This window comes from Leucopleurus acutus (genome assembly GCF_964270905.1).
Source record: "Leucopleurus acutus genome assembly, chromosome: 10".
Classification (NCBI taxonomy): domain Eukaryota; kingdom Metazoa; phylum Chordata; class Mammalia; order Artiodactyla; family Delphinidae; genus Leucopleurus; species Leucopleurus acutus.
Window position 1 is genome coordinate 47043130 of NC_139153.1, and position 20094 is coordinate 47063223.

Below are 20094 nucleotides of genomic sequence, written 5' to 3' on the forward strand. Positions count from 1 at the left end.
ATGATTGTACCACCTTGTGAATTTACTAAAAACCTCTAAATTGTACATTTTTAAATGGTTAATTTTATGGTATGTGAATTATTACCTCAACTTTTTAAAGAAGTTAAAAAAAAAAAAGCTGTTAGTAACAAGGAAGCTCCCCAGAATAGCCCTAGTGGAAGTAGCAGACACATCAAAGAGGCGAAAAAGAAAAAGGAGTCCACAGAAGAAAAGGGGGAAACCAGGAAAGCATGACGAAATCCCTCTGAAACTGTATTTAAAAACCTTTCTGATGTGCTTTAAAAGGTTTAGTCCAAAGGAAGAAGGGAGCAAAAGTCATTACATACCCTTGATTTGTAGGTAAGAGATATAAACGGTAAGAGGTGAGTTCCTTCGTGATCTTTAATAACTGGAAAAAGGCGCCTGCATTGAAATGGGATGCCTGGTCATTGGTGACTGTGCCTTGTCACCTGAGTAACTCCTTGACTGGACCCAACGGCCTGCTGCTCACATCCTGATCCAAGAGGGGCTGCGCAGCACTCTATGTGGTGCAGTGATTGGGTAAGGGAGCCACAGGCACCCACTTCCAGCATCCTCAGGCGCTCTCATGATCATCCAGTGCACATGCAACAACAGTTTCAGTTTAAGAAGACTATTCATCATAATATTTTAAAGCAACATGAATATTTTAAATTAATAATTATAATTAGCATTACTGCATCTCAGAGTCAGTCTTGCACCGAGATAGGCATATTAGGCTCAGTAGCTGAGAGCTTTAGTTTAAGTCAGATTCTACTTCTAGTTGGTTTCCTTTTTTATTTTATATTTTACTAAAATAGAAAACACTCAAACATAATTACAGAGTACTGGGGATGGCAGGAAGTGCTTCTTCCAGACGCTCTGGGTATTTGGATGAAGTGTGAACCCAGGGGTTTTGAGTGAGTTTCACTGGCTGTTTGCAAGGCCTGCCAAAGAGCAATGCCAAACACATGTGCTTTGGGAGCTGGCAGGTTGACGCTCAGCTGGGGGTTCAGTGGTGAGCAGTTTCTAAACAACTCTTTGGTTGCATTTGGCTCCGCAAAGAATGTCCTTATGTGTGCTGCAGCATACGGATGTGATTTTTAAATATGCCCAGCAATATGGCATCGATTTACTTCTCTGAAGAGTGAAGAAATCAACAGTGAAACTCTTAGCAATCGAGCCATTTTTACCCCAATTCGATCTTAAGAAATCCTGATAGCCTATGCTCAGCTTTCAAAATTGTGTTGTTTCAGCTCATGAAATAAAAGGGTGAGCCTCTGCAGAGATGTGTAGACAGTTTCTCTCAGATGTACCAGGTGCAGCCTCCAGAAGCCACGCAAAGGTCTTCCTGGCCTTTTTAGCATCCAGCACCCAGGGAGCCCCTCCCCCCCATTCTGTGTTCCCATCTCACAAGCGGATTCAGAGTGTAGAATTTACATGGTAATTCTATCAGTACTTTCACACTTCTGAGCACTTTGGGGTCAGTCAATTCAGCAAACCAGGGACGTAATCCAACAGCAAGAAGGAAAAATAAATGCAATTTTAACAAAGTAAACAATCACATACTAAAAAACACATTAAACAAGACAATCTACCCCAATAGCTGCAAGTTAGAAAACACCAACTTACTAAGATGATTCTAAGAATGTACGAACACAAAGTTTCAGGCTCCAGGGGATCCATCCCACTGGCCCCTCGCACCATCCCTGGAGAAACATCACGTCTCAGAGTTCCGCGTGATGAGTATGTGAGGAGGATAAAGTACAGGATGAGGGCAACAAGCAGCACACAGACAGCAGGGGCTGGGCTGCTCTTTTCCTAAAACTGTTCTTTATGCAACATTACACTGAGCACCCGCTGAATGCCAGGCTCTGCATTAGCAACAGAGTTTTGCACGATAAATAACACAGGGACCCTATCCCAGTGACTGAGAAAGGAAAATTACTAGCAAATGGCACAAACCCTAAACAAAATATTAGCATATTCAACATAACAATGTAGATAAAAAATACTGAACAAGTGAAGTTAATCATTTAAATGCAAACATGGTGCTCCATTAGGAAACTTACAAATATAAATGAAAATATTAATTAAAGGAGATAACATGATGATCGCAACAGAAGCAAAAAAAATAATTTTTGATAAAATTCAACGTCATCCACAATAAAAACTCTTCCCAAATAAGGAAGAGAAAAAAAACATTCTTAAACTGATAAAAAGTTACCTACCAAAAACACGGAACAAACATAATACTCAACGGTTAGAAAAAAAAAAAATCAGGAACAAGATAAAGATTCCTGTTATAACTACTTCTGTCCAAATTGTACTGAACATATTAGTGAGCCAAATAAATAAATAATAAAAAGTATAAGGACTGCAGGAAGAAACAAAATGGCCATTAGTGAGGTGGGTGGGGAAGGGAAGGACTGAGAGTTTGGGATTAGCAGACGCAAACTATTACATATAGGATGAATAAAGAAGGTCCTACTGTGTGGCATAGGGAACTATATTCAATACCCTGTGATAAACCATAATGGAAAAGAATATGAAAAAATATATATATATAACTGAATCACTTTGCTATACAGTAGAAATTAACACAACATTATAGATCAACTATACTTCAATAAAATAAAAATTAAAAAATAGCCTTTTTTGGGGCTTCCCTGGTGGCTCAGTGGTTGAGAGTCTGCCTGCCGTTGCAGGGGACACGGGTTCGTGCCCCGGTCCGGGAGGATCCCACATGCCGCAGAGTGGCTGGGCCCGTGAGCCATGGCCGCTGAGCCTGTGCGTCCGGAGGCTGTGCTCCACCACGGGAGAGGCCACAACAGTGAGAGGCCCGCATACTGCAAAAAAAAAAAAAAAAAAAAATAGCCTTTTTTGGCCACACCATGTAGCATGCAAGATCTTAGTTCTCCGACCAGGGATTGAATCCGTGCCCCCTGCAGTCAAAGCACAGAGTCTTAACCACTGGACCACCAGGGAAATCCCTAGCCATTATTCATTTGTAGGTGAAATAACTGTCTACATAGAAAACCTAATAAAAACCAAAAAAATAGGAGAATTCAGCAGTTTCTGGATAAAAAATACAAAAACCAACAACATTCCTATATGCCAGCAACAAATGATTAGAAACTATTTATAAAGAGCTACCATTTATAGGGAATAGGATAGTCTCAAAGAATCTACCACAGATAACCTATTCAACACAAAGTGAAAAAGAACCTTTGCAAACTGTCACCCAGTCAATCACAAGGGTCAACCTGCCATCAATGCGTCCTGATGGGGTACAATGGAGGTGTACCTCCAAAACTGCTGAACTTGAATCTTAGGGAGTAACAAATGGGACAAATCCACTTCACGAAAGCTAATGCTCTGAAAAACAAAAACGAGTGGGAATTCTTCTAGATTTGTAAACTTTCAGGTCTCCAAAGCCCTAAACTCTTTAAAATCACTGAGGGCACCAAAGACTTTTTGTTCATGGGAGTTATTATACCTAGTGTTATTTACTGTGTTAGAAATTAAAACTCAGAACTTAAAAAATATTTCTCATTGATTCATTTCAATAATAAAAAGCATATTAACATTAATAAAATATTGTTTGAAAAATCATTATGTTCTCCAAAACAAAAAATGTCTAGTGCGGTGAGTGGCGCTCAATTACGTTTTTGGCAAACCTCGTCAATGTCTAGCTCACTAGAGGTCAGCTCATTTGCTGTGTGGCAACATGCTGCTCTAGTTGAAATACTGATCATGAAAATTCAGCCTCACGCAGCTATGCAGTTGCACGTGAACTGTTCCCAGGAACGGAACAGCAGCGCACAGTGAGATCAGAGGGGCTATACAGCCCTGGCCCTGTGGCTGGAGAAACAGGGTTGGGAGACCCCAGTGGATCACCCCTGGTGGAGACATTATGGAGAATGTCTTTTTCTTTATACTCTGTTCTACGTTTTCCAAGTTTTCTACAGTAAGTAAGCAAGTATGACTTTTTAGAATCAAGGTTTTTAAGTCTCAAACTGCTTTTCCCCAAAGCTTGGCAACATTGTTTTAGATTCATATATAGCACTCAGGATGAGATTACAGAAAATACAATTTTAAGCTCATTGGCTTCAGTGAGGAGAAAAATATACCCGGAGGGAAGGATGAGTGCATAGCAAACAATGATCTAGAACAAATGTGCCCCCAAAGCATCTCCCCCTTTCCAAATATATGGGGAGAGTTGAAATAGAAAATACCTGATGTCATTTCCACGAAGAGAGTAAAGGAGGAACTTGTAGGAGATGAGGAGGGAAAAACAGTCAGATAACGCGGGGCCCCGCAAGCAAGTTAAGTTACTAAGGAGAGGCACTCACTGTTAACCCCAGCATTCACACACAGACCCAGGGCCTGTGAGAGAAATTAATATACTATTTCCTTAACTTCATATCATAGAGCCCATGCTGAATAATAGACTCTGAAGAGAAAAGCAAAGTCTTGAATCTTGTTTCTGATTTAGTCACCAGGTGATTAATAACACAGAGCTTCGGACTTCCATGGTGGCGCAGTAGTTAAGAACACGCCTGCCAACGCAGGGGACACGGGTTCGAGCCCTGGTCCGGGAAGATCTCACATGCCATGGAGCGACTAAGCCTGTGTGCCACAACTACTGAGCCTGCACTCTAGAGCCCGCGAGCCACAACTGCTGAGCCCGCACACCTAGAGCCTGTGCCCCACAACAAGAGAAGCCACCGCAATGAGAAGCCCGCGCACCACAACGAACAGTAGCCCCTGCTCGCCGCAACTAGAGAAAGCCCGTGCACAGCAATGAAGATCCAACACAGCCAAATATAAATAAATAAAATTAATAAATTAAAAAAAATAACACAGAGCTTCAACTGCCTATTATTAATGTGAGAAAAGCAGTGCCTGCCTTACCTTCCTTTATAAACGTTATTATCGGATATCATGAAATATCAAAAAGGTAAGATGTAAGATTTTGTCACCTTGTCAGCATACAGTTCTTAGATGAATTAAAACAGCTTTGTGAAGGGCATATTGTCTGTATTACTGTGTACCATTCGCTGAGCCTGAGGAAAGGGGGAGGAACTGGTCTGGAGAAGACTGCGAGCTTGGCTCTGGTCACTTTAGGGGACGATGCTGTCTGCCCAAACGGTTCAGAGAGAAAGAAGAGTTGAGAGCGGGTAGAGAAGAGGGATATAGAGATGACGATGTGGAGAAGAATTATTTCAAGAAATTGGCAGGGGCAGGAAAGAGACAGGACAAAAATAGCAGAGGACGTGAGAGGTTTGCTTGCTTTGAAACAGGAAGGGGAGAAGGGGGAATCAGGAAACCCGGGAGCTCCAGGTGGGCCTGGGGCAATGAGAGAGGGGATGGAATAAAGAACTCGGGGGAAAGAATGGTGCTTTAGTTTCTGTGAGAAAATGAAGGGAAAAAATAAATATGGCCCAAAATACTACCCCCCAGAACAAGCGAGGAAAGGCTTCTGACACTATGTGAATTAGACTGACTTGTAACCCACGGTAAGCCAGCACTCGACCAACGCAGGCAAGGCGGCTGCACGTTGTGCCCAAGTGCTATTTTCTTTAACTCTTAACTGCCTGCGTGTGTGTGTCTCTGATACTTCATGTATAAACAGTGCTGCTGGTCAAGATATGCTGTAAGTTTATACCCTGAATCATCTTCTCCCCCAAACACAGCAATAATAGAAAATGCTAGTGCATATATGTTTATTTTAATCAAAAGAATATCATCACTCAAAAACAAAAAAATCAGCCGCCCAAGCGAGAAACGGAACAAAGTGCAAGATAGTAATCAGAAGCCTGGCCAGGCTTCCGTCCACAGGCTGGGCATGGTGGCCAGGATCTGAATCCTTCAGGCAGGGGAACCAAAGGCACACCACTCCTCTAGCGTGTATCTGGAAGCAGGTTGTTTGAGCAAAACCACGGGTGAGAACAGTGGCCCCTACCCTTGAAGGGGCCTGAAAAAAGCCACAGCTGCTGCCCTGGAACTACAGCTTGGGTCAACAGCATGCTACCTGCTGGCTCTGCAGAATCTCCACCATCACCACAAGATGGGATGCGAGCTCTGGGCTACAAACTCCTGGTTCTGGACTAGGGGGTGGGGCAGGGGGGACTGCAAAAATAAGACAGAGAAGCGAGCAGGGAGAGAGAGAGAGAGAGAGAATAAACTGCTCAAGATAAACATACAAACTAAAATTCTTAGGCATACAAGAAAAACTATGAAAGTCAGCCAAGAAATTCAGTCATCAGGAGACTCATTCATTTGTGATGAAAACCAAGACTAGGAAAGTTTAACAATAATGGATCCTCACTAAAGGATCTATTTCACTATGAAGAATATCACACCCAGAAGGAAGGGGCAGGATATAAGAAACAATGACCTAAAGCAAACATGACCCCAACACCTGACCCCCTCAAAAGAGATATACTGAATGTAGGCAGAGCTCAGTAAACATTTGCTGAATACATGTTTAGGTTTAAGAACCTCCAATGACCTACTTGGAGTTCCTAAAACTAATTCAGAAATTCTCTGTCTTAAAAGAACTATTTTATATTTACTACAGCACTAAGTAATTTAAACTATATTATAAATTAATCTTCAGATTGGCATTCCATTTTTAACGATGGGCTTCAATTTTTTTCTTTGAGTTTAAAGTGTCCAGAGCAAACAATGGCTCCACAGCCATCTCACCTCTCCCTTGCTCTGCCATCTATGAAACATTCCCACCACCCTCAGCAGAGCAGTCTCGAAATTCACTGGACTCACCCTTTGGATGTTAGGCATAACTTCCGGTTCAAGATAGCAGCATTTTGATACACAGTTCCATCTTTTTAACTTTAAAGTAGTTCATGGTAAGGAAACTGGCTGGAAAGCACTTACAAAATAGTCACACCTGAGACAATGAGTGGCTACTTATTTGTTGTATACAGTCTGGACATGACTGTTATTCACTTTCAATCAATGTTTAACTCAGCAATATTCAAACTTACCAAGTAAGTTCCCATTTCCTTTTCCAGAACCACCTGTTCATATAATGTGGCATCGATGTCTGCCTTTAAAGCCTGCACCTTCTTCTTTACCTTCACATGCTGCTTCTTTTGGAGCCAGTAAGGAAGAAGAGATTCTACAATTTGGTTAAAGATCTGGGAGGTAATCAGGAGAGTAGCCAAGCTCTAAAGAGAAGCACATAAATGACACTTGGCGACGTGGCTTAACAAAACCAGAGCATGTGTATAATTATGCAGTTAAAAAAAAGAATCTTCAACAAATAGTATACTATTATGTTATAAAAACTAGTATTGGAAAAGCTAGGTGTTAGAATGATGTTTCTAATTTATTGTTTTCTTTCACAGGAAAGACAGACTAAAATACAAAAAGATTATAATACAAATAACATTATAATAAAAAACTGGTTATGAGTCGGTAGGAGAACAGATTAACTTGAAATTGTGTTTTTTATTATCTCATCCTGGCTGCAACAGGTGAGTCTAAATGATGTCACCAACTTTGAATAAAGTTTAGCCACAACTTATTATTATAAAATTAATATATCCTCCCTCACTGTAGAAAAACTTAAAAGATAGAAAAACACTCACCCTTAATTCCACAACCATGTCAGAACCACTACTAACATTCTAAATATATTTTTTTAATTAATTAATTTATTTTTTGGCTGCACTGGGTCTTTGTTGCTGTGCGCAGGCTCTCTGTAATTCAGGCGAGTGGGGGGCTACTCTTGTTTGCAGTGCACGGGCTTCTGGCTGCAGTGGCTTCTCTTGCTGCGGAGCACGGGCTCTAGGCGCGCGGGCTTCAGTAGTTGTGGTTCGCGGGCTCTGGAGCGCAGGCTCAGTTGTTGTGGTGCACGGGCTTAGCTGCTCCGCGGCATGTGGGATCCTCCCGGACTGGGGATCGAACCCGTGTCCCCTGCATTGGCAGGCGGATTCCTGACCACTGCACCACCAGGGAAGTCCCCTAAATATTTCTTTATAATCATATGTAAAAATAAAAGTAGAATCATCCTATATATAAACAGCTTTGTAGATTTCTTTTCTCACTTACTATACTGTGAGCACTTTGCCATGTCATGAATAATTCTTTTTTACTTAGCTCATGCACTGTTGTTGAATGTAAGTATTATTCCCAACCCTGACTATTATAAATGCTGCCCCTGACCTACGTACATGAATCTTCGCCCCACCTCTGATGATTTACTAGGGATGGATTAACGTTCTTGGCAAAGTTGCCCAAGTAGTTTCCAGAGGTACTGTGTCAATTTCCACTTTCCCCAGACAGGTATCAGTGTTTTCATCACAAACCACCTTAGCTGATATTAAAATTCTATGTTTAAAAAAAAAAAAAAAAATTCTATGTTTTAAAGAGACTTCCCCCAACCCCCTGTCCCCTGTTAAATAAAGGAGACTCTCTAAAGTATAAGAAATGAGGAGTCATACCCCACTAATACAATAATGGTGGGATTGGAAAAGGTATGTACATCTAACCTATCGATTTCAAATGTAGTATTTTCAAAAATAATTTTTTAAATACTAAGAACGCAGTATTTAATTTTACTTTTATGCAAGCTCTTAGAATCGTAACTACAAAATCTTTTAACTTTCTCTGTTATACAAATTTTTAAATTCCTTGAAAAATGATCCCAAGCTCTCATATAAAGATTAAGAAGCCTAGGCTTTGAGATTCTGCTCACTAACAATCACAGTATATTAAAACCAGGAAGGAAGAGCCCTTACTGGTAGTTGGCCCAAGTATAAAAAAGAGAAATTAGAAGGCAATAATTTAATTTATTATTCACTATTATCATGTGATCCAGAAATGGTAACACAGCAAAATATGTCATCTTTCTTAAACATTTCAGAAACAATACAGCAGTGCATAGGATCTGCTGGTCTCTAAAGTTTAACAGCTTATTAATTTAAAAATGAAATGTGTGGGAGTTCCCTGGTGGCACAGTGGTTAAGAATCCGCCTACCAATGCAGGGGACACGGATCCCATTTGACCCCATCTCCCCTGGTCCAGGAAGATCCCACACACCACGGAGCAACTAAGCCCATGTGCCACAACTACTGAAGCCCACACGCCTAGAGCCCGTGCTCCACAACAAGAGAAGCCACCACAATGAGAAGCCCATGCACTGCAACGAAGAGTAGCCCCCGCTCGCTGCAACTAGAGAAAGCCCGTGCGCGGCAACGAAGACCCAACACAGCTAAAAATAAATAAATAAAATAAATAAGTTTATTAAAAAACAAAAAAAAGAATCCACCTGCCAATGCAGGGGGCATAGGTTTGATCCCTGGGCTGGGAAGATCCCACATGCCGCAGAGCAACTAAGCCCGTGCGCCACAACTACTGAGCTTGCGCTCTAAGCCAGAGAGACACAACTACTGAGCCCGTGCACCACAATTACTGAAACCCACACACTCTAGGGTCCAAGTGTCGCAGCTACTGAGCCCACGTGCTACAACTACTGAAGCCCACACACCTAGAGCCTGTGCTCTGCGACGAGAGGCCACCGCGATGAGAAGCCCGCGTGCGGCAACGAAGAGTAGCCCCCACTCACCACAACTAGAGAAAGCCCACACGCAGCAATGAAGACCCAATGCAGCCAAACATAATAAAATTAAATTAAATTTAAAAAAAAAGAAATGTGAAAGAACTATTTAAGGTTATACCATTACCTGAGACACACACAGAAGTTCAATTAATGAATCCATTTTGCTGTTAAAATTGCTTTTACAAGTTTTGATATGAACTCTGTATTTGATTTTGTGCTCTACCTGATTTATTTTGTAAGCTGGTTAGCTTCAACAGATTTCTTTCCAGTTGAGTATAATACACGGTGCAATTGCTAATGGTTGTTTATTTAGAATTGGGCTTAGAAGTACACAAAATGTAATAATTTTATTTATAAAGATAGTAATGGGAAGACAATTACATTACCTGAATATAGGAAACCACCTCTAAAACCTAAAAAATGGATACCTTTCTGTTTTTCACACTCACCTGACGCAAAAGCTTCATATCCCTCAGGACAAAGGCAATGTAGAAGAGTGAGGCAAAGCAATTTAAAAAGTTGAACTGCAAAAACAAAAAGAGATAGCAATATTTAATACTGCATCACAGTACTTCATTACAACTATAAAAATCGCATTTAAGAAACGTAATGAGGGACTTCCGGTCCAGAGAAGGTGGCTTGGACGTGTTTCTCCTACTCCCCCTCGCTAAGCACATCTATGAACTCGAAATATCGCGAGAGGCAACCAAAGGAGAACTCTGAAAGGTGCTAAGAGGAAAAAGATCAGGTTTGGGACCCCAGGGCTGAAGGAACAACACAGCACCAGCGCATCTTACATCCCTACTACTTTCTTACAAAAGAGAGTGTCCAAGGCCCAGCATCTCCCACCCCCAACCTAGTAACCCAGGCAGCAGGGAGACACATTCCTGCCCACCCCGCTTAGAATAGGAGTCCTGACAACAGGCAAGCTCAGCAGCACTAACAGGGAGACTGACGAGGACCCCCACTAACAATAAGCTGGGAGGGGCTGTGCTCTCCTTCCCTTCCGCCCTGCCACTCCCCTGCCCCACGGAGAGATGCCGGGTGGGGTGGCCAGGCAGCACCAGAAAGGAGGGCCCTGCCCCAACAAGCAGTCCAGCCCCGGAAGTCTCTCTGTGCCAAGGGACCTGAGATCCCCCCGCCCCCTAGAGAGACACCTAGCTAGCCGAGGGGCACTAGCAAGAGAGATCAGCCAGAACAACCAGCCTGGCCCGGGCAGCATCTTTGCCACCATGGGCCTGAGACTGCCCTGCCCAGACACATGGTTCAGGGGTAGGGGCGCAGGGAGTGGGGTGGAGATCCCACCACAACAGGTGCCATTTCTCCAAGTAGTTCCCCTGCTCTAGAGCCTACAATCGCCCCCAGGACTGATGGGTTTCCCTCCTGTGCCCCAGCCGCACGCCGGCTACCTCCTCCTGTGCAGCACCACTTTCCGAGACAAAAGACTGCTCTGTGCACAGTATGAGCACTTCATTAGAGAGGGAAGGGGGAGTCACTGGAGAGAATGAGCAGTAACACAATGTGGCCACAGGGTAGGGGGAGGTAGGCGTAGGGATGGGGGTGCTGAGTTAGAGTAGAAGTTGAAAAGCAAAAGCTCGGAAGGCTGAGAAACGCTCTCCGCACAAGATTGAAAAGGAAGGGAGAGACCTAGCACACACAGTGGAGGATGAACAGTCTCTTTACAAGACAGTCACCTGACATTGTATCTGGCACCATCAGAGAATAATCAAGTCTAACAAATAACTAAATTCTTTAAGACAAATGGAGTGTTTTACCTCTGAGGGCAAAAGCTCCACACTGGGATCTTTCTGAATGAAGCTTTTAACCCATTACACATTCCCCTGCTTGTTTTCTCACACAGAGAACAGGGAACGGCATCCTTGCTGACTCAGCACCAACATTTTGAATATAAATTATTTTACACGGCTAGAGTGAGGCCTTCGGAGCCTTTTTAGATAGGGATGGCCGCTTGCCCCTTTTCTCATGTCCAAATTGCTGAAATTGTTGAATTCTCATTACCTATTTATGAGAGTTTTCCATTTCCTTCCGGGCTCTTGCCTCTATAAATTTACCTACTTCCAGAAACCTAATCACCTTCCTAATGGTGGTTTTTCATCCTTTAAGGATGGAAAAACGAGATAAACAAGCTTCTCAGACTGACTCCTACAGCTGGAACAAAGGCTCTTTCTAAGCGAGGGCCTGGGAGAAAAGTACATGGACTGGGTTAAGTCAATTCCAGTGGATAGTTCAGAGGACTCCTTATGCACGCTTTCTTGATTCTCAGCTATGTTACAGACGACTCAGGTAATCTCCAGATAAACAAGGTGATTTCAGGCTGGTACCTCTTTGTTATTTCTAATAATGGTGGGAAGAGGCATAATGTGTGCGCTTTAAACAAACAGCAAGCAGGTTACACAGCGCCTTTCCTCCATCCCTTTCCTCCTACTCTTCAAAACATGCTGGGAACCTCTTGGACTTTGGAAATTTCTTAGACAAAATTTTAAAAAAATAGTAATTTAATGCTCCATCACTAAACAGAAGGTGGATAACTGGAAGGATTGTTGAATAATGAAACATTCAAACCCAAGTCACCAAAAGGAAAATAACAGAAACATGTCTATAAAGTAGTTTTTTTAAATAATTGGAAATTGGCTATAATACTAATTTCTACATTTAAAGTTTTATACCATGTGCACATTTGTAATAAGACAGCTGAACGTTCATGTAAACACACATTAATCAATCCTTGCCTACTTGGACAAAGTATATTAACTACCTGATACCTTAAATCAGAATCAAGTCTTCATATTCATACTCCTAAATATTAAGTACTATGTGTTAGTTTCAAAAGTACAATGGACTTGTATATAAAAGATCTACTTACCACTAACACTTTCAGAATTAGGTGATTCTGGTAGGCAGATTCCAATCTGTGATTCTCTAAAATATGAAAAAGGAGAGGTAATGTCTCTCAGGTAAGAAAGCAGAATGGGAGCATTGTCATGAAGTAAAGTGAGACTGTGCTGAGGGCAGAGATGTTCAAAAACAGAGCCTCAGTCAGTAAACGTGCCAGGCTACTGCTCACCGCCAAGAACATCAAACAAAAAAGAAACTAAATTTGAGACACATTTTTCAAGATACTGCCACGGCACCGTGGTCCGAAATTATTTTTTAAATATTACTGCAATAAAGAAATGTAGTAAGTGTTGGCAAATGATCCCACAGATACCAGAAAAAGACCCTGTATCCGCGGTAATAGTAAAACTGAGAACAATCTCTAAAGAGTAGGGCAATAAATAAAGTTTATAAGGATTAACTTCAAAGGAAACTCAAATTTCCACCCTAAGAAAAGGAGACACTGTGCAGGTCCCAAGACAGCAGGGCAAAAGGACAAAAAAGGAAGATTCTGAACAGAAGTATCACCTTGCACAGAGAGGCAATGTTAGGCTGACCTGGATTTGAACCTCAACTCAGCCACTGTCTGACCTTGGGCAAGTCACTTAACCTCCTGACACTCAGCCTCCTTGCCTACAAAACAGGGCTGCCACCACCCTCCTCCCAGGGTCACCGTCAGGACTACAAATACTACCAAACCCCAGCATCAGCTCAAGGAAAGCACTAAATAAATGGTAGCTGTTGTTATATGACTAATAAAAAGAATTTAAAATACCTTTCTGGTCCATGAAGTTAAGGCCTAGACTTCTTCCTAGGGCTTAATATAGCCTATTTATTTGCTTGAATGAATAAATTAATTAATGAGTGAATGGCCCATCAAGACCTTTTTAAAACTATAACCAGGTTCCTCTTTTACTACAGAGACAGACAAGAACACCTGCCTTCACTGAGTTCAATGGCAGGTCCCACACAACTACACAACTGGTTTTCAGATCCCAGACATAGTTCTTTCAGCCAGAGTATTGTGGAGATAATTCAACTGATTTTATCCTTAGCATAAAACACGATATAGTATTAGGAGCACAGGTTGGACTAGCCTGGCTCTACCATTTGTTGTCTAAACTTTGTTAATTCTCAGTATCTTTAGCCATAAAACTGTGAAATAACCTCTATTTCATGGTGTCCTGAGCAGGTGAAAATGAGGAACTATGGATAAAGTGCTTAGCAGGGCACCTAGAACATAGTAACTAACAATAAATGAGAGCTGTGAGAACCATGACCTAGAGATCATCAGAGCTCCCAGAGCCGATGACTTTTCCTTATGTCTCTAGAATGAGCCCAGAGCAACATCTAACTTCTTTGCAAGGTAGCGGTTACGTGAATCCTATGATCGAAGCAATATTTCTTATAGGCAAATGAGACATAAATTCAAAGCACTGAGTCTTACCCCATGAAGTTAAAAACTCGGCAGCATATCGATAGAGGCGGTTCATGATCTCAATCACGATGGCATAGATGATGCTGGGCACATACAACAAGATACTGGTCCACTCGGACCCGCTGTTTTCGTGTAGATCCAAGGCCCAGGCCTCCATGTCAAAGTAAATCATCATGACAAACAGAGAGAAATAGAGACAGAGGCACACAAACGGCAGGGAGACCAGGTAAATGCGCAACTGTCTCTTGTAGCTGGGGTACAGTGGTTCCTCCCTGCCGGTGACGGCATTGATACCCAGGACCCCGTGATATCCTGGCCGGGGCTCCTCAAACTGTCTCTTCATGACCAGGGTCCCCCACCTGTAGGTCATACTGGCACAGCCGCGCTTCCACACTTCCAGGATCACTGTGGACCAGATCAGGTTGAAGGAGGCGAAGACCACATACTTGTCATAGTTTTCCCACACAAACAGGTAGTAAGGTAGCCCAAGGACTGCCACAGGGACTAAGGCAAAAGTGAAATATTCCAAAAATCCAAAGTAAAGAGCGATTGTTTCTCCAAAGTAGCCACGAATACTATCTACAACGAAAGGAAAAAAAAGGACCTTAAGTCCCAGTTGGCAAAGACTTGATTTTTTAAAAAAAAAATCACTTCAAGTAAGCTTATTCACTTTTTTACTTAAGTGGGGATCATTTCAAACCCTTATTTCCCAATCGGTGTGTGATGGTAAGTCCATCCTCCATGAAGTACAAAGACCTCGCTTGTCTCTATAGCAATAAGCCTGACACCTCCCCCAGCTCAGGGCTCAGGCCACAGCTGCTGGGGCTGCTTTGGGGCTGCTTCTCTTCACCTTCTCATCTGGTGGATGCCTTCTTCACAATGAAAAACTCACCTCGGGCTCATCCTCAGTCTCCAAGGTCCCAGTTTAAATTCAGCCGTGGCCAATGAACCAGCTTCATTTGGGGCTTTACTTTATGCTCCCCACTTCTCTCTCACTTTAATACTAGAGTTATAGAGCTTATTTTCAAAGAAGACCCCTCATCCACAGTAACCTGCCCCCACTACTCAAAGTTGTAAACTTTCATCAATATGTCACGGCAGGGCTTCCCTGGTGGCGCAGTGGTTGAGAGTCCGCCTGCCAATGCAGGGGACACGGGTTCGAGCCCTGGTCCGGGAAGATCCCACGTGCTGCGGAGCAACTGGGCCCGTGAGCCACAATTACTGAGCCTGTGCGTGCGATGAAGAGTGGCCCCTGCTTGCCACAACTAGAGAAAGCCCTTGCACAGAAACGAAGACCAAACACAGCCATAAGTAAATTAATTAATTAAAAAAAAATTTAAAAAAAAAATGTCACAGCAAACTTTTCAATACACTGAAGAAAAATTATTCAAAAGCACAAAACAATACACTACACATTAACTTTTAGAATACATGGAATACATTTTTCTATACTTTCCTACAGATAAACGCACTGGGCAGAAGAAGGGCCAAGCAGCATCAGCTAGCTAACCCAAAAGAGGTCATGAACACCGTGTCCTTTGCCGGCCACATCTACATGGGTGACTGCCTAGACTGCAAAAGCATCTTGCACTGGGACCAAGGTGGGATGCAGGGGGTGAGGGAGGTGTAAGAGTTAGAGTTAGTATTTCTTGGTTAATTACATGAAGTTACAACATTGTGTTTTTTTCTTTAAGATAATGTGTCAGATCAGTCTATGTAGATGGTTTACAGTAAACAGGGATCCTATTTTCCCCAATCCTTAATTCTCCTACTAACTCAGGAGCATGTTCAAACAGTGGGTACGATGAGGTAACTTCAAATCAGAATCAGGTTAAAAGATAAACAAAACAAAACAAAAAAAGCCACTCATGGTCCTGGGCGCCACATCAGACCACCTCTCTCTTTTGATCTCAGGGGGAAGTTCAAAATTTTCCTGAGCCCCAGCTACTATCTTCAGTCCCAGCACTCCCAGAGGTCTCTAAACCACTACCACACCCATGCTCAGCCTTCACCACCAACTCACTTTCTCCCCCTCACTTTCTAAGTAGTAGCTCCTGGATACAGCCACTCACAAGACCTAGAGGCAATATTTAAATTGACTGCCTCCTAAATGCTAAACGAGGTGAAAAAATGTCCTAAGTGTAACATAAAATGACTATTACATCACCTGGAACTATCAAAAACAAACATTTTTCCTTTCAAAGAATACAAGAAAAAATTCAAAATGCAATTTCAAAATCTGACCTTAAAAATGATTTATGTTCACTGTTACAATTATAATAATTGTTTTCAGAAATGGCAATTAGAAAGAAAATTTGAGAGGAATTCCTTTAAACAAAGTGAAAAAGGCAATGTCCTTTAAAGAAAAACTGATAGTAATGCTTATGGTGAAAACTACCATCTTAAATATAATCCTTTTGCTTAAAAGACATAACTGAACCAAAAAAACTCGAACATCCATATTGACAGAAGTTTACACAGAGTAATGTTCAACACACACCGAATAAATTAACGGTTATTCTTCTAAGTGTCTTCAGAGAAAATGCACAGTTCCAGTAATGCACACCAAGATCCTTATAAACTACCTCAAAAGACATTTAGGCCTGCTAGTCTGCCACTAAGAATGAACGCAGCTTGGCCCACTGATTAGCGCTAAAGAAACAGAAATTTTCAAACACAAAATAATCACGGTCAAACTAGATTCTTATAAAGTATGTTCTACAACAAATCTGACACGTAGTCATGAAGGCCACTCTGGATTGCCTGTATCGTTGGTGAAATTTAATAACAGCCTGTAATTCAGTTCATCTAAAATGGTATCAGAAATAAAATAAATAGGTCATGTAACTCCTCTATCCCCCTCACCAATTTTTTGCCGACATGCAGCTGGTGAGCCCTGCCCAGCACAGCGTTAAGTATCTACCCAAGAGGGATACGACCACTGCTGCATCTTCCTCTTCTCTAAGAGAGCCGGCGCTGACACATACCTATGGGCTGATACTTTAAGGTAAACCGAGTATACCAGGTGTCCTCCAGCTTCTTCAGGGCTTCGTTGTCATGCAGTGGAAACACCTGAATCACGATGCCAGATGTGAGCAGCCTCCTCACTGCGGAAGGAACAGGAGAGACGGGTTTGAGATTGCTCAGGATACGCTTCATCAAATGCTACCCAAACTCTCCAGGAAGAGAGAAGGTCTACACAGAGATCAACGCTATCCTGCCTGCTCCCAAGGTGTGTATTCTTCTGTTCTTCAGAATGTAAATATCTTTACTATTTCCTTTGGCTACAAAAGCAATACAAGTCGATGTAAAATTTTAAACCTTACAGAAAGGCACAGGATAGAATTTAGAGAGGCCTTGTTTATTCTCTCCCTTCCACAAAAACATAACCACTGTAAATAGCAATTTAGTGTGTAAGCAGACTTCAAAATATACATCCATAAATATTTATTTTAGAAACAAAAGGGATCATTCTCTACACATCATTCTGTAATCTTCTCATGTAGTAGTAGTATATGATGAATATTTTTCAATGACAATATAAATAGAACATGAAGGACCTTTTTCATGGCATCATAATATTCCCTTGTATGAAGTGCTATAATTTAACTAATCCTCTATTGAAAAATACTTGTTTCCTTTTTTCACTATTATAAATAATGTTAAAATTCTTATACATATAATTTCCCCACCTGTCAACTATTTCCTTGGTACATACACTTAGAAGTAGAATTGCTAGCTCCAAGAGCAGAGCATATGTATCTTAAACTTGGACACATATTACAAAACAGCCTCTAGAAAAAATTTTACCAATCTGTCCTCTCACTACAGTGAAGGTAAGAGAATGTTCAGTTCCTTTCATTGTTGCTGATCCTGAGTACTTTCAAAACCATTTTTACCTTTTCTAATCTGCTAACAAAGGCTTACATTCACAAACAGCAAATATCAAAATTTAAAAAGACTTCCAGCTTTCAGCAATCGTTTGGTATGATTTTAACACTTGTGCACATACCTGGGAGATGAGACAAGCTGGGACCTGGGACCCTTTACAGGAGTGTTTGCACCTGGACAAATGTCTCCTCCAGCAACAGAATATGAAAAAATTATATGGGACTAAAAACTACCTTATGCAGGTCAAGAGCAGTTGGGGCAAATTATGAAAAATAAGATTCAAAAAGGCCACAAACCAACTGCCACTTCTGAGGAGCCGGGAGCAAAAGCAGAGTACTGCACATGCCCCCTGCACACAGCACCACCAAGCGGCTGGGCAGACAACCTAAGCCACGCCTCCAGCCTGACCCACCAATCCACCCCCAGCCTCACCCAATTTAAGGGACCGCCTTGTACCTCCCCCCACCCCCACCCCCCAGGAACAAGCAAGAGCACCTGTTACTTGTTTTAGTTCCCTTGAGCTGCAGCATGAGTCCCAATAAAGCCTTCCCTGAATTTCATCTGGCCTCTTCACAATTTCTATTGATTGAAGGGTCCAAGAACCCAGGTTGGTTACAGAGAGACAAACAAACTTAACCAAAGACAATGTCCCCTAATGATAATAAATGAAAACTGGGCATTCTCTCATCCATAATTATTCAGAATGACTCACTGGGTAGACAGGGCTTCAGGTCTTTAAGAGGAAACGTGTTCAGTTCATGGAGAACTCAAATGCATGCCCTGTGCCACACTGCTGGAGACGGAGCACTTTCCACGCAAGTTCCTAGCGGCTGTTTTAATCAGCTCATCTCTTCTGAGGGCTGCCTTCCTTATCTCCTATCTACCTTGTTCCCAAAGACAAGTGATGAGCATATCAGGCAGTAGGCCCTTCAATGAGGATGGCAAATAAATATCCGCAGTGTGGAAGAGAAACATGATTTAAGTATCTGATGTACAAATACTGCATATAACAAAGAGCGATGGTATTCTCAGGACAGATGCCCTATTATAAAATCTTCAGAGTAATTTAAAAGAAAACCTAACTTCTTAGAAATGAAAAAAAGGATAATAAAGAGGAGATATCTGATACTAACAGTAGGAAAATTTATCAATATTATCTCTAGGGGATATTGTCTTTCGTTAAATGTGTTCGTCTCTCTCAGATATGTGCACAAGTCTTAAAATCATACCAAATGATTGCTGAAAGCAGGAAGGTTTTTTTCTGATTTTGATATCTGCTGTTTGTGAATGTAGTCCTTATCAGATTAGAAAAGATAAAATTGATCTTGAAAATACTCGGGAAAAAGTATGGATCTCAAAAGAAAAAGGATTCTTAATAGATGGATCTTCTTACAACTATATCTCATGCATAAGTTATACAGAGGAAAAAAGTCTTAAAAAGCTAGGGTTGGGCTTCCCTGGTGGCGCAGTGGTTGAGAGTCCGCCTGCCGATGCAGGGGACACGGGTTCGTGCCCCAGTCCGAGAGGATCCCACATGCCGTGGAGCGGCTGGGCCTGTGAGCCATGGCCGCTGAGCCTGCACATCCGGAGCCTGTGCTCCGCAATGGGAGAGGCAACAACAGTGAGAGGCCCGCGTACCGCAAAAAATAAGAAAAAAAAAAAAAGCTAGGGTTGTGATAAAATCCCCCTTCTCAATAACTGAAAAAGGTATATACTCAAAATATCAACAACTAGGGTAAAAAGGTGTATGGTTTAAGTTATATCAGCCTCTGGTGCTGTCAAGTCCATTTTTAATATATTTTTTTAACCATCTTTATTGAAGTATAATTGCTTTACAATGTTGTGTTAGTTTCTGCTGTATAACAAAGTGAATCAGCTATACGCATACATATATCCCCATATCCCCTCCCTCTTGCATCTCCCTCCCACCCTCCCTATCCCACCCCTCTAGGTGGTCACAAACCACCGAGCTGATCTCCCTGTGCTATTTTACACTTGGTAGTATATATATGTCCACGCCACTCTCTCACTTCGTCCCAGCTTACCCTTCCCCCTCCCTGTGTCCTCAAGTCCATTGTGTGTGTCTGTGTCTTTATTCCTGTCCTGCCCCTAGGTTCATCAAAACCATTTTTTTTTTTAGATTCCATATATGTGTTAGCATATGGTATTTGTTTTTCTCTTTCTGACTTACTTCACTCTGTATGACAGACTCTAGGTCCATCCGCCTCACTACAAATAACTCAGTTTCTTTTCTTTTTATGGCTGAGTAATATTCCATTG

General features: G+C 41.9%; 1 protein-coding gene across 1 annotated transcript in view; it reads right to left on the reverse strand.

The window, feature by feature from the left end:
• ANO10 (anoctamin 10) overlaps positions 1-20094 on the reverse strand; it is a 220005-nt gene that overhangs the window by 174337 nt on the left and 25574 nt on the right. The window contains exons 5-9 of the mRNA XM_082849149.1: positions 16911-17030; positions 13933-14502; positions 12475-12530; positions 10040-10114; positions 7011-7193 (exon numbers count right to left, since the gene is read on the reverse strand). Coding sequence (XP_082705275.1) covers positions 7011-7193; positions 10040-10114; positions 12475-12530; positions 13933-14502; positions 16911-17030 — 1004 coding nt within the window. The remainder of the gene's footprint in view (positions 1-7010; positions 7194-10039; positions 10115-12474; positions 12531-13932; positions 14503-16910; positions 17031-20094) is intronic.